The following is a 22,198-nucleotide window of genomic DNA, read 5'->3' on the forward strand; positions in this document are numbered from 1 at the left end:
CTGCATGATAGTTGATGATGTTTTAAATGCAAAAGGTGGCACACCAGATATGGATATGATTCTTTTTACTGTTTATTGCTCCTTGTAGCAATTTTTGATGGTTAGAAACTTTTCACTTACTTTTTTTTTACATGTGTTAAGACTTTTGCATAGTACTGTGAACTGGATGGAGCCTTGAGCACTGTGCTAGGATTTCAGAAGGATTTGAAAAGAAAAGGGCATGAAAAGACACTTGGGAAAATCTGGAATTTTAATATGTTGAGGAAATCTTTGGACTCTAATCTGGCATATCGGTAGCATATCGTTTTAACGCAGTGCTTTACAGCACTAGCTGTAAGATTGGGGTTTGATTTCCTCTGTTGTCTGTAAGGTGTTTGTATGCTCTCCCTGTGGGTTTCCTCCAGGTGTTATAGTTCCCCCCCCCCCCCCCCCCCCAGTCCAAAGACGTATGGTTAGGGTTAGTGAGTTGTAGGCATGTTGGGACACTTGTGCACTACCCAGCACTATCTTTGCTGATTTGATTTTATCTACTTTTGATATGATTTACATCTGCTTTCTTCAGTTTTCTTGACCCAATGGCCCTTCATCCTTCCAAGTTTGGCAGCACAGCTATTGACACAGTTGCTTCTCGGCACCAGTAACCCTGGTTCAATCCTGACTGCCTATTCTGTCTAAGGTTTGTAGGTTCTCCACACGAGTTTGAAATTTCATCCAGGGTCTCCACTTTCCACTGTGGTCCCAAAAATATATAGGTTAATAAGTTATTTGACCACTGTGTAAAGCACTCATATTGATGAATGGTTGAAACAGGACAAGTTGATGGGGATATGCAAATTTCTGTATAATTTATCTGTAGATTTTATCCTTTCCTTTCCCAAGTTCTTGTGTGTTACACATGTGTTATATGTACTAATTGCTTTACACTTTGGTCTGGAGAAATGTTTTGATTGACAGTATACATATATATAGTTAAATGACGATAAACTTCACTTGATATGGGGAAAAGTAAATGAGATTGATTTTAAGTCAATCTCCTTATTTAAGGACAAATAATCCATTGATCCTTTCCTGCATCACCATCCGTGGGTTAGGCCTATAATCTGCAATGGTTTTGAATAATAAGAGATGATCTCAATGAAGTAAGATACTGAGTTTAATGGGTGGTTGCTATCATCATCTTTTGCTTTGGTTGGTGTCCTTCTGTGTGAAGGCCAAAGAACAGGTCAAATTGCTGAACAATAGAGTTGGTTTTAGAGGCTCAATGGCCCATTGCTCCAATTTCTTCAGGGTTCTGCCACTGATTTCACATCAAATCAACTGTAGATAGTAATTTTACACTTGTCTTTTGTGCCTATAGTAGTGTTCCTTTCCTGTCTTAAAGGTTCTTTTTCTCATGTACAGCCTTGTGATACCCATTGACACTCTTTATCTTTCCTTTTAATTTGTGGGTTTAAATATTCTTTGATCGGGGATTCAATATAAATTGTTACTAAACGGTAGTTTAGATTTCTTATTCACATGTTTCTTTTTATTGAGATTTTATTGGAGTTGTTTTCTGTAACCAGTAGATGGTGCACCACACCATGTATATGTATAACGATTATCTCGAATACTGGGATTCATTTCACTTATCACATGTAATTTGAAGCATACAGTGAAATGTGTTATTTGCATTAACAGCCAATACCACCTACGGATGTTCAGGAATTTAAAAAGCTCAAAATTTAAGAGTTGAAGAATGTCATTTATTCTACAAAAGCAGTATTTAGGCAATCAGAATCTGTACATATTTTCATGTTTTTTTATCCAAATTTTCAATTTTTGGGAGAATACCAAAACTCTGTTATCTAAACATTACATTGGAAATTAGCATAGTAGGTCTGAAAAACTGCCGTTAAGTTTGAAGTTCAGGGCAATTTCTGTCTGTCCGAACCATCTAATCACAAATGTTGCTTTTGTCTCGTGTCTCTCTCTGTACGTGTCTTCCTTGCCTTTCCGAGGTTTGTGGGTGGGTTAGTGCTTTCACAAAATTAAAATTAAATTTACCTGAAAAACGGCTTCTATACATTTTTATGGTAGGCATGTTTTAGTTATTTATAGAGTAGTTACTTTTGTATAAATTCTTAATAATGTTTAATTGCTTGTTGTTCACTGGTGTACAAATGTAATTGCCCTAAGCAATGGTTCTAGGATGCTTAAGATTATTTACATATTGTAGGGGAAACTTTGAGTTGTTATGTTTAAAGAGACATTTGGATAGATACTTAAATATGAGAGGTATAGAAGCATACAGTCCTAATGCAGGCAAATATGATTACTGTAGATAGGTATCATAGTCTGTATGGGCAAGTTGTGTCCAAAAGGTCTGTTTATGTGCTGTTTGATTCTTATGTGATTTTGTTTTTAATGTCAGATTTGTGCCATCAGTCAGAATCAAGTTTAATATCACTGGCCTACGTAGTGAAATTTATTGTTTTGTGGCAGCAATACATTGCAATGCATAATAAAATATAAATTACAATAAGTACAGTGGATTTTAGTTAACTGGGCCCTTGGTTAATTAAGGTGGCTGTTTATTTCGGCCAACTCTTAAAGAACAAAAACTAAATTGAGAAAATAGCCAGGGTTCCCTTTGTTTATTTGGCACAGTATGCTGTTTAATTGGAGCAGGAGACTGTTGCTAACTAGCACAAGTCGCGTACACTTGCTTATCCGTTAGACGCTACATTACTTACTGCGAACACTTTTTAAATAGTGTCGGTTGCATGTGTTTGTGTTCAAAAAGCAGTTATTTTTATCATTGAAACAAGCAGCAAGGCAATTTGGAACAGTTATGCTCACCATGGTTTCAAGCATTCAGGCCTGGAGATACCAGAAACAGCTGGGAGTGAAAATTAAACAATTTCACTAATTCATGTTATAGATTACAAAGAATTTGAAGGTTTTGACAATTGCCTTGAATGATACCATGAAAATGAAAATTTGGAGGGTGCACTCATCTAAAGCATTGTATGAGGGAAGGCCATTATCTGCACTAGGTGTCTGCATATACTGGACTAATTCATCCGTCAATAACTGGGAACTAATGCAATTTTATAGTACTGAAGAAGTATTATTAGTGTTCTAATTTGTTCTGTATTTCATTTTAATACATTAATTGTTACTCAGTTAAATGGTAGTTTGTCTTTTTTATACCCATTTCCATGAAACCAACTAATTGAGGCAGCCACTTAATTGAACCATGTGTGTACACATTCATGAGTTCGTTGTCCATTCAGAAATCTGGCAGACAGGAAGAAGCTCCTCTTGAAATGTTCAGTGTGTGTCCTGTAACACCTCCTTGATGGTAGTGATGAGAAGAGGGTGATGGGGATCCTCAATGATTGGCATTTTTTTTGAGGCATTGCTTTATAAAGGTATTCTGGATGCTGGGGAGACCAGTACTCAGGATGGAGCTGGCTGAGTTTCTAACATTCTGCAGTTTTCTTGATCCTGTGCAGTGACCTCTCCATACGTACCACTTTTACTTGTACATCAGACAGTGCTTTAGTATTTGCCCAAATGAGAGCCTTTCATTGCATTCTGATACTTTAATACATGGAGTACCATTTGTTTTTAAACTGGGGTGATTCTGATAGCAATTCTATAGATTTTAATTGTAACTGAGTAAATGTTCTGTAGTATGTTGATCTGCAGAATCACTATATGCAAATTTCATGAATTCCAAGAAGTTGAAACAATCTATAGTTTCTACTCTTAGACCAAAAAAATCCCCAAATAAAATGAATTTAAACTAGTCTAGTTTCATGCACGTGATTTGATGCTGAGTATCCCTCTCAGAGTTCTACAAACATGGTTCCAGTTACATGTTACTAGCTTTGCATTTAATAGTGACATTTTCTTGTTTGGAGGTGACATACCTAGTTGAAAGTCCACTACATATCATGGTTATTTAAAACCCAGTTGAACTTGTTACTGAATATCCATGAAATATTTAATTGAAGATGCAGTGCTAATGAAGAATTGTAGTATCCTGTTCATTTCATTTTGAATTTTAATTACCTTTTTTTTGGGGGGGGGGCATAATGGAATGTAGAGCTGACTTTTGACTATACAAGTTCTTCCAAGGTTACTGAACAGTTTGCAAATCAGGAAAAACAAATACATAAATAATGTTCCAACATAGCAGAAGATGCTTGCAGCCCCATACCAGATAGTAAATGTGTCATATGTAAGGGCCGTGTTTGTAAAATGGGGAGGATCTTGGGTCTAATAATTTTCAACCACTTTATTAAGACACCATTATATAATTAAAATATGGAATGTCCATGGCTGCCTCTACTGTGAAGACGAGGGCAAACTCAGTTTGGAGGAACAACACCTTTGTCTGTGTAGCCTCCACTTGCGATGGCATTAATGTTGATTTTCCCAACTTCTGGTATTTTTTCTCCCCCTCTTTCTCTTTCCCCCCCCCCCCCCCCATTCCTTGTTCTGGTTACTCTTGTCTCTTCCTCACATCCCTAGTGGTTCGCTATCTTTTTCCGTGGCCTATTATCCTATTAGATTCCTCCTCCTTCAGTCCTTTACCTCTTCCATTTATCCCTTACCAACTCGTTTTATCACCTCCACCGTCTCACCTTATCTGGTCTTATATATCACCTGCCAGTTTGTGCTTCTTCCCTTCTGCAGACTCTTCTATTTCAGGCTTTACCTCTTTGCTTCTAATCCAGATGAAGGGTTTCTCCTTGAAGCATTCACTGCTTGTTCCCTACCATAGATGCTGCCTGGTTTTTTGAGTTCCTCCAGTATTTTGTGTACGTTTCTCTAGATTTCCTGCTTCTGCAGAATCTCTTGTGTTTGGGATGTTTGCAGTCTACTCTTGATATGACAGGGTCTAGAAAACTTGTTTACATTGGTATGAATGTGACTTACTTCAGATTACACATCTACAAAACAGAGTCTAACCAACCCTTTCCTCATTGATTCGCATTATCATTGCTTAATCACCCTTACAATGGTTGGGGGTAGGAAGGAGTGTTGGGGTTGGAGGCAGGTGGTGGAGCATACTGAATGAATTTGAGGGCTGGTTGGTAGATGGTATCGGTCTACCAGAAGTTTAATTGGAACCACAAAAATAGCTTCAGGAGAAGGTCAGTGGATGAACATCCTGTAGCTAAGTGATTCATTTTTGTAACTGTTTGAAGCATGGGCCAGAAAATACTTGCTGCACTTTTATTTGTTTACTGTATGGCAACATAGCAGTGTTTTCATTGCACAGATTGCAGCATTTGAAGAAAGCGGTTTTTAGGTGCCATGACCCCACTAACAATGAATGTAGGGGAAAAACAGCTGACCTGGGCAATAATGTCCACCTATTCTTGAATAAAAGAAAGATGCTGGTGGTAATTTTATTGTCACTATGCTTAATTTTGATTCTGATCTTACTATAAATTCACACCTAAGTTTATAATTTAATTAATTGCCTTACCTATAATTGTCTTGTTATGGCCAGTAGGGAGCTGGAGGTCTATAGTTTGTGGTTTGGGTCTATGTATCAATATACTGTTGTCAATACAACCATTAGCCGTCAATATTTGTACTAAGATTGGTGGTTCAAAATGACTCAAAACAAAGTGCCTAGATATCACATTGCTATGCTATCAAGAAAATATACAGAACACAAAGACCATGAAGATTTAAGATACTCCCTGTACAGAATTAAGTCTTTAAAGCTTTAAATACAAGGATCTTGAGGTAAAAAAATGGAAGCATGACTGTAAAATGGTCGCTATTGAGCCATTGCATTCTAGATGGTTTAATCACAAAATCAAATGTGGATCAATTTGATAGCTAAAACAAATAGACTTCTGAAAAAAAAAATTGCTGAAGAAATGTTTGCAGTATTAAGAATTAGGTTGCACAGTTGGGAACCTGTAGGGGAATGTTTGGAAAATGTAGTGCAGTGAGGAAGTGGACAGAAGCAAGCCCATTGCTGATTTATGTAGGAATGGAGAATACAGTCGGCCCTCCTTATCCGCGGATTCCGCATGCGTTAATTCAACCAACCGAGAATTGCGAAAACCCGGAAGTGGTCTTCCAGCACTTGTTGTTCGAGCATGTACAGACTTTTTTTCTTGTCATTATTCCCTAAACAATGCAGTATAACAACCATTTTACACAGTATTTACATTGTATTAGGTATTATAAGTAATCTAGAGATGATTTAAAGTATACGGGAGGATATGCGTGGGTTATCGTGCATCGGGATCAAAAAATCGGAAGTTCTCTTACTAAGTAAGTCGGAACAGGTACATCCAGTATTATTTAGCGTCAGATAGTCAAACGTTTGTCTTAGTTTATATATAATATATTTTACCTTTCTATGCATTTGAAACACTTAAGAATGTATGTTTCAGCGCCGGGCTTGGGAACGGAAGTTCTTGGGACTTGGGACAGGCCGCTCCCGAGTGCGCTCTCCACCATGCTGGGTTGATGTGGAGGATCAAAAACCCAAAACCCAATAATTAAACCACTGTGTTGCTTAGTAATAATTGTAGCTTTCATCGGGGCAGAGCCCTTCTCACTTTATCCTTTAAAATTGTTCTGATCGTTGACCAACGTAGCCTAACGCTTTTCCAATGACCGATGGCGTTTCACATCTTTCCGATCGCTTTATTATTTCTACTTTATTTTCAATCGTGATGGTGATTATTTTCATGAACAGAAACACTGCGCATTCAGAGCTCTGGCGCTGGGTCCTAGTGTCCACCGCACTGAGACAGGTTAAATAAGGTCTGGGGTTCCGCTGGGTAATAAGGTCCACCGGATTGAGACAGGTTGGAAAAGGGACTTGAGCATCTGCGAATTTTGGTATCCGCGAGGGGTCCCGGAACCAATCCCCCGCAGATATGGAGGGCCGACTGTATGCAGTACAGTTTGTTGGAATACCTTTAACATTTTCACATACATTTGCAATGAGACACGATTTAAAGTGTCCCACTTGATCAGATCTATACAGTAATGAAAAGTGGAGTGTGCATTTTACATTGTGATGCACTAAGTGGGCGTAGAAAACATGAAGTCTGAATATGCAAACTAAAAACAATTAGGAAATGTGAGTTTGACAACTTGTAATGAAATTGCTTGGATGGTACCAGAAGGTTTGGGGAAATTGACAGCATTTTTTCCACATCAGAATAAGAACAGATTAAAAACTTTAATTCTTGATCTTAGCATGATGTCCAAATTGTGCATATATTCACAGCACGTCCAATAGCCAACATTTTCACCCAAGCGTCATTTCCTAAGTTTTGCTGAGAAAGTTTTGTTTTTGATGATACTCGGCTGCATCGGTAATTTGATGACAAGTCAAGCAGTGGTATCAGAATTATTGTATGAACCAGTGAGCTACACCTGTACCTCAAACCTGATTTGTGTGCTACCAATCTGTTCATAACGTAACATATAATTAGAACTGCAGCTTTAAAGAACATATTGCTTGTTGTCTTTTGTTTTGTCACATTGTTTTAAATGATCGACATAGTACTGAGAACTCCGTTTTTCTGCTCAAGGATGTTATTCATGGTATTGAGCTCAGTTAGAACACTATAGCACAGGAACAAGTCCGTCACTGCTATGTCTGGTCTGACTATGCCATTGATTTAAACCAAGTTGATCTGTATATTTCTTACTCTTCCTGGTCTTTTGCCTGTTGAAATGCTGCTTAACTGTTGCTCGTGTATCTGCTTCTACCACCTTCACAGGCAACACATGATAGGCACCTAGCACTTTGAGTGTGTGGTGTACCTGTGTATATTTGCTTCACAAATCTTTGAAGTCCCCCCCCACCCCCAACTTTCTAGTATTTGACATTTTTACCCTGGAAAAAAGATTATCTACCCTTTTCTATATGGACTTTAATGAGGCCTTCAAAAGTGTTCTCGTGTATTAGGGTCATATGGGATTTGGGGAGGGCTAGTGAGGTGGATTCAGAATTGACTCAATTGCATACTCCATCGGATCACCCCTCAGCCTGTTCACCAGAGATAATGATTCAAGTTTGTCCAGCCTTTCCTTACAGTTACTACACTCCAATCTAGGCAACATTCTAGTGAGCTACTTCTGTACCCTTTCCAAAGCTTCCGTGCCCTTCCTGGTGTGTGGCAAATAGGGCTGCACACTACTGCAAATGTGGCCTAAATGAAGTTTTATACAGCAGCAACATGACTTTCTAATTTGTAAACTTTTAAACTCAGTGGCCCGGCCATTGATGGCAAGCATGCTACATGTTTCCTTTAACACACTGCCTTTTTGTATGGCCACTTTCAGGGAGTTATGGACCTGCATCCCAAGATCTCTGTGTGCATCATGCTTCTAAGGGTCCAACTGTTTTACTCTACATTTCACTTGCATTTGCCCTCCCAAAATGCATCAGCTCACTTGTTGGGTTAAATTTCATCTGCATTTCTCTGTCCCTATTTCCGACTGATCTATGCTTTGACCAACTGGCTATCCACAACTTCAATTTCATGTCATCTAACTTGCTAATCAGCCCATCTGAACTTTCACCCAACTCATTAATTTATACTACAAACATGTTAACTTGTGCCTTCAGCTTTTCTAAAGCTGGTCTTACAGTATTGTATCCTGTATATTTTTGGTGCACTTGAGGGTCCATGCATCTCCATATCTGTATACTGCAAGCTGGCAAAAGAATACACAAAAAAAGTGAATCTCTGTCCTTAGTGTGTGCTGATAGTGAAGTAGATTATTTATCCAAAAACTAGAACACCAAAGTTCATTGTTCAGTGGAATAAACATTGGAGGATCCACTGCATTGGAATGCCATCCAAGGGGTGACTTAACTCAGAGCTGATGAGCTGGAGTCCAGAATTCAGGCAGAGGGTCAGTTACCTGACCATGTGGATTACATACTGTAGAAATGTTCAGTCACATAGCATAAAAATTATTGCTACAATTGGGATTCCAGAAGGTAGTGATGGAGAAGTCTCAGACCATGTTTATTAGAGGTAATTTTTTTGCATCCTGTGTGGATGCTCTCTGTAGTCCTTTACACAACTCAGATGTATCATGGGGGCTAGACGGAAACCAGGAGTGGAAAGGGAAAGACTCGGTTGTAGAGTCTGCATAAGAAGCAGTGATGCTGAAATTGCAGAGCTGATGGCTCTGAAGGAATGCAAGTAGCTGGGGTCAGAATTAAAAGAAAGAACCACAAAGATAGTAATATCCAGCTTTCCTCCTAGGCTGCAGGCAAATTGGCATAATGGCAATAAGTTCAGAGCTAAATGAATGTCTCAAGGAATGATGTGAAGTAAATGGCTTCCAATACATGGGGTTACAAAAATGGAAGCTGTTTCTTTGGGGGCTGGAATTGACAGATCGATAGCTTTTAGGATATGAAGGGAAATGATAGAGGTGGGACTGGTGCAGAAGAATGATACTGAAGTGAAAGATCTATCATGATCTTTTTAAGTGGTGCAGCAGCTGTGAAGGACCAAATGGCCTATTCCTGCTTCTGTATATATTATGTTCACTAAAAGTTGTAAAAGTTTTAACTTTTTGTTTTGCATTTTCAGTGGATGAGTACATTGCAATAGCAAAAGAGAAGCATGGCTACAACATGGAGCAGGTAATAACATTTAAGATATAAAATTTGATCTTTGAGCCAATTCTGTTTGCCCAATTTGCCCTCGTGCTAACTGGCTGAAAACGATTCCTTTCCTCTGGTGCTAATGTTTCCTTTTCACAAGTGTCCAGTGTTCTTCAGTAAGCCTGTCATTAGTTTCTATGCCTTGTCAGGTTACTATGGCATCTTCAATTTTCTTGTCCATCATGTTAAAAATGATATCTCTGACCACCTTGATCATGCCACAATACAGTGCCCAATCATCCTTCTTTCTCTGCCACAGTACCCAAATGATCACAAATAAAATTCTCTATATTGATGGGGCTTTGTCTCACATCCCTCATTCCCAATTCAGTTGGATTGCAGTCAAATCAACCTGGTTTTAGTCAAAGCAGTTGCAGTAATGAGTTCTCTTTCTATCTTTGAGTATTACCCCTGAAATTTCTCATGAATCTTTTTTGACCTGTTTATTTGATTCATCACTATTTCTACCAGACTTTCTCTAACCTCAATTTCCTCTACAATCTTTGTCAGATTATTTGCCTAATTTCTGATTCCAATTAAACATTAGATAAACCTAGGGCTTTGCCTTTTGCACCTGTCTAAACCAAGGGTATAATTAACATGTTTCAATGCTTGCCTGAATCTTGTTCATCTCCTTACTTCCAAGCCTATAACCACCTTCTTATAAATTTCTCCACATCTGTATCTCTAGTCTTCAAACTTCTGTCACCGTGAGCTCCAGGTGAAGGGTCTCAAGTCAATGCATCAACTGTCCATCTTCCTCCATTAATGCTGTCTGATCCACTGTGTTCTTCCAGCATTCTGTGTTGCTCCAGATTCCAGTATCTGCAGTCTCCTATGTCTTATCCTAAATTTCATATTAGTCTCTTAATATTTGACCACCTTTCTAATTGCTCCTTTTGCCTCCTGCTCCTTTTGTTTCTTGCTAGACTTTTGATCGTACACGTGAAGGGGACAGTCTGAAATTTTTAATGGTGCCATTAAAAAAAAAGCAACTTGTTAAGAGCATACTTGAGATCGTTTTGCTAATGATGTCAGTCATTCCTTGTTATTTATATGATTGAATCCAAGTTTGGCATGTTTATTTCAAACCTCTGAAATTTTCTCAAATATTTCTTGTTAAGCATCCTTTCAGTTCTGTGGGGGGGGGGGGGGAGAATTTGACAAGTGCAGAGATGATATTTATTGTTTCAGAGAAAACATGTTGAGTGAATGAAGTTCCAACAAGTGACCCTTGAGTTTGGCACAATTGCTTTGTTGCATGTAATTGTGATGATGTATGAAAGAAAAGCTGAAATCTGGAAGTTCCTTTGGAAAAGGATTTCATTTGTTGCAGTTAGTAACTTGTGTACAATACATGGGAATTGGCATTTTTAGTTTTTAGATTAGTTTTTGATCAATTTTAAATGGCGTCACCATTTGTAGGATGTTGTAAGCTGAGTGCCTGCCACAAGTTACTTTATCAGTTTCTGTTTTCATCGTGCTCAGAATTTTGTAATGATAATATTTTTAAAAACTTATAAAAGAGACATGGGCATATTTGTCCAATTCATCCTTGTCTTGGGAGTACTGAAAAATATCCGAGCTGCAGAATTCATCTAGTCCCTCTTCTTCTCCCCCCCCAGTTTGATTGAAAAGTAGGTCTTGATTGTAAATTTCAGAGACCATATTGAAAGTATACAACTATGACTGTTTAATCTGTCTGCACAGCAGCAGCTCCTTCCAAATTTACTTCCATCTGTCATTGCTAGACTTGAGTACTGCTTTAAATTAACTAATAGTTCAAGTCTGCTCAGCAAGCTATGCAGCAACTTTCGCTGCCCTGGTGTTGATATGCTAATACATCATGTTGACGATGTTGCACTTCGAGCTACTTAGTATAACTAATTTTTGATTGGAAATATTTACTTGTGTTATGTCATAGCTGACTTTATGAAGCAAAATTGTCACTTTTTGTTATAAAAATTTGTCCTGAACTCATCACTTCATTCTGTTACAAATGGTTTGTAATAGCATTTTTATAGTGCAGCAGAAGGGACCATCCAACCATCTGGTTAAATATAAAGCAGCATAAACAAATATATTTCAAACACAGCTAAAAGTCTGAATTTTTTTATACTGGAATCCGACCAATGAAAATCATTGTACTTCAGTCCTACCACATCATTGTCTATAAACACACTTTATGTAATACAGTTGAATTGGAATCATTCAACTAAGGGACCGGATAGCACCCTGCCAATGATAGATCCAGTTGTATCACTAACCAGGCTGTTCTAGTAGATTTCCAATACCAACAGCCACATGGCAGTATGAGAATTTGGTTGTCCTGTCTTACAAAAATGAGGCCCGGTCATTGTAATCTGTAATCAGCAAAGCATCATGACATTGAGAATAGTGTTACCATTGCCTGCTCACTGATATTATGCTTGAGTAAACTTTTAGAAGTGAGGTAACTGCTGTTAATGTCATTTTTGACCAAGGCTGGCATTAAAGAAGCCTGGTAAAACTGAGGTTGCTGAGCATTATGGGAAGAATGCTCAAATGTTCACTGTTATGTCTTGCATAAGAATATGATATTAGTTGTCCACTCATCTCATACTTAAGATGTTGTTGCAGTAGTTTTTGTGTAACGTCCTTGATCTAGCAGTCTTCATTGGGTTTAGATTTCTTTCCAGCGCAGGATTAGAGGTGAGTTGTTTGATGAATGCAGATTGACAAATCATTTGCTGCTTTAGAGAAAGTAGTGACCCAGTGTGAAGTAGAAAGCATACACACATAAACTGATAAGTAACAGCAAACATTCCCTTTTTCTTTTTGCTCCTCTATTCACCATACCAAACACTTATTTCCTCTACTGTCCATGTGCAGGTTTAAAGTCCAAAACTGGGGCAGGACTAATTTTGAGGGAGTTGGGCAGGATCTAGCAGATATCATTGGGTCACCTGTTTGAGGGGAAAAGAATGATTGAGATGTGGAAGGCTTTTAAGGGAAAGGTTGGATTGATCTCAGTAGGTTTATATGGGTTTTCACAACATTATGGCCATGTATTGTTCTTTACTGGCCTATGTTCTAAAAGTGTGAGATTGAATGACCAAGAACAACAATAGGCTAAAGGCAGAACCTTGGCTGATGAGAGATGTTGAGGCTCTAGTCAGGAAAATGATGAAAGCATCCATTGGGTTTAGGAGGTTTGGGACAAGTGGTCCCTCTAATTACAAAAAGAGGGAAGTTGGGAGGGCAAAGAAAAGGTATGCGATAGATCTAGTAGGTAAGGTTAAGGGAAATCCCAAGTGGTTCTCTAATTATATTAATAGGGTGGCTAGGGAGAGAGTAGGTCCTCTTTTTAGATCAGCAGAAGTGGTTGAGGCAGATACGATAGTATCATTTAAGAAGTACTTGGATCAGTACATGGAGAGGTGCAGTTTGGAGGGGAATGGGATGAATTCAGGAAACTGGGACTAGTTAGGTGGGCACTGTATTTGGCATTGATTGAGCCGAAAGGCCCATGTTCAAACTCTTTCGCTTTGTCACTCTTATCTGCATGCTATATCTCAGTGCAGTGTACTTAAATATATTGAAATTAACAGGCAAGGCTACTCTGACAATACTTGCTAAATTTGTTAGCACCATAAAAAGACAAGGGTGCACCACCGGCTCCACGTCTCATTCCATCTGCTCTGGAGATTCAACACCTCACTGTTTAAATCCAGGAACTCCCTACCAAGTAACACTGGGACTACCTTCAGTTGAAGAACTGTGAGGTTGCTCATGGACAATTAATACTGCCCTTGTCAATGACATCTATATTGCATGAATAAGTATTAAAAATTATCTGCTGGATGCTCATCACTATCAAGGAGTCTAGTGTGTCCTCTTGATATTTAACTGCAGTACAAATGGTGAATCCAAGATTTTAATCATTCTATGGAAATTTTTGATCAGAAACTCCACAAGGTATTGAACAGCAAGAGCAAGTCAGAGGTTAGATGTTCAGTTATATGCGACTTCCATCTTGACTTTCCAAAGCCTTTCTACCAGCACCATGACAGAAGTCTGGATGAGTGCACTTTTAACACTTGCCCTTCATGATAATTAGTTTAAATCCTGGATGACTCCACCAAAGAAGGTTGAGAATGCCAACATGAGGAAATCTGCAGATGCTGGAAATTCAAACAACAACACACACAAAATGCTGGTAGAACACAGCAGGCTGGGCAGCATCTATAGGGAGAAGCAATGTCGACGTTTCGGGCCAAGACCCTTCGTCAGGACTAACCGAAAGGAAAAATAGTAAGAGATTTGAAAGTAGTGGGGGGAGGGGGAAATGCGAAATGATAGGAGAAGACCAGAGGGGGTGGGATGAAGCTAAGAGCTGGAAAGGTGATTGGCGAAAGTGATACAGAGCTGGAGAAGGGAAAGGATCATGGGATGGGAGGCCTCAGGAGAAAGAAAGGGGGGGCGGAAGCACCAGAGGGAGATGGCGAACAGGCAAACAACTAAATATGTCAAGAATGGAGTAAGAAGGGGAGGGGGGGCATTAACAGAAGTTAGAGAAGTCAACGTTCATGCCATCAGGTTGGAGGCTACCCAGCCGGTATATAAGGTGTTGTTCCTCCAACCTGAGTTTGGATTCATTTTGACAATAGAGGAGGCCATGTATAGACATATCAGAATGGGAATGGGACGTGGAATTAAAATGTGTGGCCACTGGGAGATCCTGCTTTCTCTGGCGGACTGAGCGTAGTTGTTCCACGAAACGGTCTCCCAGTCTGCGTCGGGTTCGCCAATATATAAAAGGCCACACCGGGAGCACCGGACGCAGTATACCACACCAGCCGACTCACAGGTGAAATGTCGCCTCACCTGGAAGGACTGTCTGGGGCCCTGAATGGTGGTGAGGGAGGAAGTGTAAGGGCAGGTGTAGCACTTGTTCCGTTTACAAGGGTAAGTGCCAGGAGGGAGATTGGTGGGAAGGGATGGGGGGGACAAGTGGACAAGGGAGTCGCGTAGGGAGCGATCCCTGCGAAAAGCAGAAAGAGTGTTTGAAAGAGCAGCAAAATGTGTTTGGTAGTGTGATCCCGTTGGAGGTGGCGGAAGTTACGGAGAATTATATGTTGGACCTGGAGGCTGGTGGGGTGGTAGGTAAGGACAAGGGGAACCCTGTCCCGAGTGGGGTGGCGGGTGGATGGGGTGAGGGATGTGCGGGAAATGGGAGAGATGCGTTTGAGAGCAGAGTTGATGGTGGACGAAGGGAGGTCCCTTTGCTTAAAAAAGGAAGACATCTCCTTCGTCCTGGAAAGAAAAGCCTCATCCTGAGAGCAGATGTGGCGGAGACGGAGGAATTGTGAGAAGGGGATAGCCTTTTTGCAACAGACGGTGGGAAGAGGAATAGTCCAGGTAGCTGTGAGAGTCTGTAGGTTTATAGTAGATATCAGTAGATAGGCCGTCTCCAGAGATGGAGACAGAAAGATCAAGAAAGGGGAGGGAGGTGTCGGAAATGGACCAGGTAAATTTGAGGGCAGGGTGAAAGTTGGAAGCAAAGTTAATGAAGTCGACGAGCTCAGCACGCATGCAAGAGGCAGCGCCAATGCAGTCGTCGATGTAGCGAAGGAAAAGAGGGGGATGGATACCAGTATAGCCTTGGAACATGGACTGTTCCACAAAGCCAACAAAAAGGCAGGCATAACTGGGACCCATACGGGTGCCCATGGCTACACCCTTGGTTTGGAGGAAGTGGGAGGAGCCAAAGGAGAAATTATTGAGAGTAAGAACTAATTCTGCTAGACGGAGGAGAGTGGTGGTAGAGGGGATTTGGTTAGGTCTGGAATCCAAAAAAAACCGAAGAGCTTCGAGACCATCTCGGTGGGGGATGGAGGTATATAAGGACTGGATGTCCATGGTGAAAATAAGACAGGGGGCCAGGGAACTTAAAATCATTGAAAAAATTCAAAGCATGAGAAGTGTCACGAACATAGGTGGGAAGAGATTGAACAAGGGGGGATAAGACAGTGTCAGGGTATGCAGAAATGAGTTCAGTGGGGCAGGAGCAAGCTGAGACAATAGGTCTACCTGGACAGGCAGGTTTGTGGATCTTGGGTAGGAGGTAGAAACAGGAAGTGCGGGGTGTGGGAACTATGAGGTTTGTGGTAGTGGATGGAAGATCCCCAGAGCTGATAAGGTTGGTGATGGTATTGGAGACAATGGCCTGGTGCTCCTTAGTGGAATCATGATCAAGGGGTAAATAAGAGGAGGTATCAGAGAGCTGTCGCTGTGCCTCAGCCAGGTAGAGGTCAGTACACCAGACAACAACAGCTTCCCCCTTATCAGCAGGTTTTATAGTGAGGTTGGGATTGGTGCGGAGGGAGCGGAGAGCAGAGCGTTCGGAAGGAGTGAGATTGGAATTGGAACAGTGTGGTGAAGTCAAGATGGTTGATGTCCCGTCGGCAATTAGCAGTAAAGAGATCCAGAGCAGGCAGAAGACCAGAGCGGGGTGTCCATGAAGAGGAGGAGGGTTGAAGACGGGAGAAGGGGTCATCGGTGGGTGTAGGAGAGTCCTTGTCAAAGAAGTAAGCTCGGAGACGGAGCCGGCGGAAGAAGAGTTCAGAGTCATGGCGTACGCAGAATTCACTGAGGTGTGGGCGAAGGGGGACAAAGGTGAGGCCCTTAATGAGGACAGAGTGCTCTGCCTCAGAGAGTTGAAAGTCGGAGGGGATGGTAAAGACCCGGCACGGATGAGATGGGATCAGAGGGGGGAGGGAGGCTGGTTGTGTCAGTGGAGAGGGAAGGGTTGGGGTGAGAGGAAGATGGAGCCTCTGAGGGCCCAGGAGCTGATGATGGGATCTGAGGGAGAGGGGATTGCATTCTTGAGAATGCCATCAGTAGTTTAAGGAGACAGTTACTCATCATCTCAAGTGTTGCAGGTAATGAGCAATAGATCATAATCCTGACAGATACCCACATCCCAGCAAAGGATGCTGTTAATCCACAAATCACAATGGCTGTATCTACAATTGAATTTTTTTTTAGGTAAAGCTTTTTAGTTGGTTTATCACCAATGCTTAGCTTCCAGGAGGTAGCTACTGAAGGTAGGTCATAACTCGTTTCACTTTGAAGTGTTTCTACATACTGAAATTGCAGATTTAGTGTAATTAGGTTAAGCCACAGATTTTGAAATGCTGCATGAGGTTTCCAAAAATTTCTTCAGATATGTAAAGTGTAAAAGAGAGGTGAGAGTAGGTATCGGACTGCTGGAAAATGATGCTGGAGAGGAATAGAATAGGACTTTATTCCTTGTAACATAGAAGATTGAAAGGATTTGGTAGAAGTATGCAAAATTGAGGGATATTGATAGTAAATGCAAGAGGCTTTTTCCGCTGAGGTTGGCTGGGATTACAACTAGAGGTCATGGGTTAAGGGTGAAAGGTCAGAAGTTTAAGGGGGAAATGAGGGGATACTTCCCTCAGCATGTGACAGTGTGGAACAAACTTGATTTCAATGTTTAAGAGAAGCTTGTATAGGAACATGGGCAGAAGGCTATGTTCCTGGTGCAGTTTGACAGGAGTAGGCAGTTTAAATGTCTCTGCACAGAAGGGCCTGTTTCTATGCTGCACTTTTGTATGACTCTACAGTTTGCAACAGTCTTCATTGTGGAAGACACTAGCAGTATGCCAGAATTCCAAGTGTCAAGGGACAGAAGTGAGTGGTTGCCATTACTAGGGAGAAGTTGCTTGAGAAACAGAAATGTCTGAAGATAGTTAAGTGGCTTGGACCAGTTGATCCAGAAGGAGGTGGCTGAAAAATTGTGGAGGCAAGAGTAATGATATTCTAAGAATCAGTTGGATTCTGGCATTCTTCTGGAGGACTGGAAAATTGCAACTTTCACTCCATTCTTTGAGAAGGGAGAGAGAGGCAGAAGAAAGAAATTACAGGTCATTTTGTCTAACCTCAGTGGTTGGGGAAAAAGTTCGAGTTAATTGTTAAGGATGTGGTTTTGGGATACTTGACATGTGATAAAATAAGCTGAAGACAGCACTGTATCCTTGAGGGAAGAATTTTCTTGACTAATCTGTTTGAATTCTTTGAAGAAATAACAAGCAGGAGAGACAGGAGAATCGGTGGATGTTTTATACTAGGATTTTCAGAAGGCCTTTAACATGAGACTGCTTAACAAGTTAAGAGCTCATGGTATTACAAGAAAGATTCTAGCATGGGTAGCTGGTTGACAGGAGGCAAAGAGTTGGAATAAAAGAAGTCTGTGTGGGACCACTTCTTACGTTATAGATCATTGATTTTGGATGAAGGAATTGATAGCTTAATAGCCAAGTTTGCAAACAATATAAAGATGGGTGGAGGGGCAGGTAATGTTGAAGAAGCAGAGGCTACAAGAAGGACTTAGACAGATTAGGAGAATGGGCAAAGAAATGAAAGAATACAGTGTCGGGAAGTGTATGGTCACGCATTTTGGTAGAAGAAATAGAAGCATAGATTGTTTTCTAAGTGGAGAGAAAATTCAAAAGTCTGAAGTGCAAAGGGACTCGGGAGCCCTCATGCTGAATTCCCTAAGTTAATTTACAGGTTAAGTCGGTGAGGAAAGCAAATGCGATGTCAGCTTTCATTCAAGAGGATTAGAATATAAAAGCAAGGGTGTAATGTTACGCTTTATAAGGTGCTGGTGAGGCCTCATTTGGAATATTATGAGCAGCTTTGGGCCCCTTGTCTAACAAAGGACGTGAAGACATTGGAGAGGGTTCAAAGATGGTTTACGAAAATGATTCTGAGATTGAAAGTCTTGTCATGTGAGGAGCGTTTGATGGCTCTGGAATTCAGAAGAATGGCGGGGGGGTAGAATCTCATTGAAACCTATCGAATGCTGGAAAGATCTTGATAGAGTATATTTGCAGAGGATGTTTCTTATGCTGGGGGAGTCTAAGACCAGAGGACACAGCCTCAGAATAGAGGTGAGTCCTTTTACAATGGAGATGAGGAATTTCTTTAGCCAGAGTGTGGTGAATCTGTATAATTTATTGAGGCTGGCAGCTGTGGAGACCAAATCATTGGGTATATTTAAGGCAGAGGTTGATAGATTCTTGATTAGTCAGGGCATGAAGGGATAATGGTGAGAAGGCAGGAGATTTGTGATAAAAGGGAAATGGGTCAGGCACGATGAAATGGCGTAGCAGACACAATGAGCCAAAAGGCCAAATTCTGATCCTATATCTTATGGTCTAACACATGTAAAGAATTTTTCATTACCATTTTTAAGGTGTAAAATTGTTCTTCTTCCCTTCCCTCCACCTTTTCAGTCCTGAAGGAGGGTCTTGGCCCCAAACATCAACTATTTATTAATTTCCAGAGATGCTGCCTGACCTTCTGAGTTCCTCCAGCATTTTGTGTGTGTTGCTCTGGATTTTCAGCATCTGTAGACTTTATCATTTTTATGTTGCCTGTTGGCATCACGTCCTTGTATGTTTTTATGTTAATAGTAATCAGAAGTTGCAGATCATAACGCATTTCATTTTGCCTCTTCTCTGTCCATGTGTTCCTCTGACAAGCAAGTATTAGCAAACAATACCTATAATCAGTCACCTTTAGTTGAAGTGATTTGAAGAGGCAGTAAAGCTGGAACCTTCTGAAATTCATGATTAATCCTTCCAGTTTGGTGAAATTTTAACTAATGTTAACTCAGTCATTGAATAAATTGCCGATTTGGTCATATTTTGCAAGTAAATAATGAAACTTAATGGCTCTGTGCAGATTTCATTTTAATAGCATAATTTTTCAATCTCCTTTCAATGTTACTGTTTTGAAATTTTCTTTTCACCTAGAGATTTTTTCCCCCTCTTCCCACAGGCCCTTGGCATGCTCTTTTGGCACAAACATAACATTGAGAAATCCTTGGCTGACCTTCCAAACTTCACACCATTCCCAGATGAGTGGACTGTGGAGGACCGGGTACTCTTCGAGCAAGCATTCAGTTTCCATGGGAAGACCTTCCACAGAATTCAGCAAATGGTAGGAATACGAGAATTTTAAAAATGCATATTGTACCTGTGTAAATAATTTGAGTCAAAAAAAATTATACTTGTAACACAAAGCTACTTTATGTTCTGTGATATTTTTCATTGGAGCTTCGTATCCTAATTGAGGCAAACTTCAATATTCTCAGCTTTGGTCGAGTTAAACTTATTTTTGTGCATGTTTTCCCTTCGTGCAGTCATCCCTAACTGAGAAGTCGCATGTGAGATGGACAGATTTCAGCTAGGTGCTGCTATACAGTACAGTTTACTTGGTGTATGATTTCAAAGCTAGCACAAGACTCCACTATCATTGTTCAATTGTCAGTTGAGTTTGTGTAGTCAGATTTCCCATCAAATCCATTGTTTGTTGTTGACCGGTTTAATTTGGAACTCACTTGAAACTCTGCAGATGCACCGCTGATTTGCCGACTTTTTATAGTATTAACTATTTTTAAATATTAATATCTTGAGTTTGCTAACTTACTTACAAGCCCAATTGTCCTTTGGTGTATTTCAATGTTGTTTCCACTAAGGAGTTATCATCCAGAGGCTGTTGATAATATAAGCATTGGGTGAGGATCATTCTGATACTGACTTATTGGGTCTCAGGTCATTATGTAGTATTGCAGTTGAAATATCGAACAGTGCATTGTACCCATGGAACCTGCTTGCCAGATGTTAAGATTTTCTGGAGGGGAGAAAATTGGCAAGGAATTAAGATTTGTTTCTTATTTGTCTTCTAACTTTTATTGTTGACATTCAATAGCAGAAGCTTCGGGTTCTCATAAAGCTCAAAGAAAATGGAAGTAGAGAACTGAACTGTCAGTTGTAATACTGACTTTTGTGTACTACTGTCCCAGTGGGTTTTTTAAATAAATGTGTACCATCATTTAAATTACAGCCAGCCAGATAGGTGGCACCAATGCTCCAGTTGACTTATTTTTTGGTATATCTGCCATTGCTTCTGCTGTTACTTGCAATATATTAAGCAGTCAGTTAATGCTTTTTGATATCCTCGTGATCTTAGATACAGGTTTCCTGCACTATCCGAAGGTAGTGTGTTCCTGTGAAACCGTTTGTAAGCCGAAATGTCGTAAAGCGAAGAAGCAGTTACCATTAATTTACCCCAAATTACCCAAAAAATAACCTACCAAATCATACCAAATAAAACATAAAACCTAAAATAACACTAACATAAAGTAAAAGCAGGAATGATATAAATATACAGCCTATATAAAGTAGAAATATTGTATGTATGGTGCAGTTTCATTTATCAGAATCGGGAAAAGCGAGCTAAAATTGATTTGGAGAAAAAAAATCGGCACATACACTCATGCACACACAACTGCCCGCACAAGGCTTCACGGTCGTGGTAGTCTTTCTTGGGGTAAACACACGTATAAAGTGGGCGTCTTTTTTTCGTAAAAACGAAAATCCTCTTTGATTAGTGAAAACAGGTACTAATGTAGGTCTTTTGTAACAGCGAGCTGTCGTAAAGCGAACGCTCAAAACACGGGGGCCACCTGTTTTTATGTTTTAAAACATTTTTTTATTGAATTTTCAAATAGGTTACAGAAAGAAAAATAAATTGTCAACCCTTCCCCCCCTCCCCTCAAACATATCCCTATAGAAAAAAAGAGAAGAAAAAAGAAAGAAAGAAAGAAAGAAAAAAAGAATGCCTGGATATCAGAAGATCCCCACAATCTCCATGGAGTTCATAATAGCTTTAATATGTATATTTAATTCTTTACCCAGATAACCAATAATTTTATCTTCGGAGCACCTATATATTTAATCCTATCTTTTGTAAATAAGGGCGCCAAATTTTCAGAAATATTTCATATTTATCTCAAACTATTAAGTAATTTTTTCAAGTGGAATGCAGCTAAAAATTTCATTTTTCCAACGATCTATACTTAAGTATGAATCCGATTTCCAAGTAACTGCAATAGCTTTTTTGGCTACTGCCAATGCAATTTTTATGAATTCTTTCTGATATTTATTCAATTTGGATTTCGATTTTATCCCTTCAATATCGCCTAGTAAAAATAATGTTGGATTATGCAGAAGTTGTATTCCAATAATTTGTTCCAGTAAAACTCTTAAATTTGTCCAAAAAGATTGAATTTTAAAACAAGACCAAGTAGAGTGTAAAAAAAGTACCAATTTCTTGATTACATCGAAAACATTGATCAGATAAATTTGAGTTTAATCTATTTTTTGTGGTGTAATATATATTTGATGTAAAAAGTTATATTGTACTAATCTTAGTTGAACATTTATTGTATTTGTCATACTGTCAAGACATAATCTTGACCAACTTGTTTCATCAATTTTAATATTCAAATCAGTTTCCCATTATTGTCTTGACTTATGAATTCCTTGTTTAATTGCCTGTTTTTGAATCACATTATACATACCAGAAATAAATTTTAATTTTTCCTTTATGAATTAAAGTTTCTATTTCATTAGGTTTTGGCAATAACATTGTTTGACCCAGTTTCTCTCT

At 39.7% G+C, this 22,198-nt stretch overlaps 1 protein-coding gene across 2 annotated transcripts in view; it reads left to right on the top strand.

The window, feature by feature from the left end:
- rcor1 (REST corepressor 1) overlaps positions 1–22,198 on the top strand; it is a 119,512-nt gene that overhangs the window by 48,020 nt on the left and 49,294 nt on the right. For both annotated transcript variants that reach the window (XM_073039712.1, XM_073039711.1), the window contains exons 4-5: positions 9,597–9,649; positions 19,523–19,684. In XM_073039712.1, coding sequence (XP_072895813.1) covers positions 9,597–9,649; positions 19,523–19,684 — 215 coding nt within the window. The remainder of the gene's footprint in view (positions 1–9,596; positions 9,650–19,522; positions 19,685–22,198) is intronic.

This window comes from Hemitrygon akajei, chromosome 3, assembly GCF_048418815.1.
Source record: "Hemitrygon akajei chromosome 3, sHemAka1.3, whole genome shotgun sequence".
NCBI lineage: Eukaryota > Metazoa > Chordata > Chondrichthyes > Myliobatiformes > Dasyatidae > Hemitrygon > Hemitrygon akajei.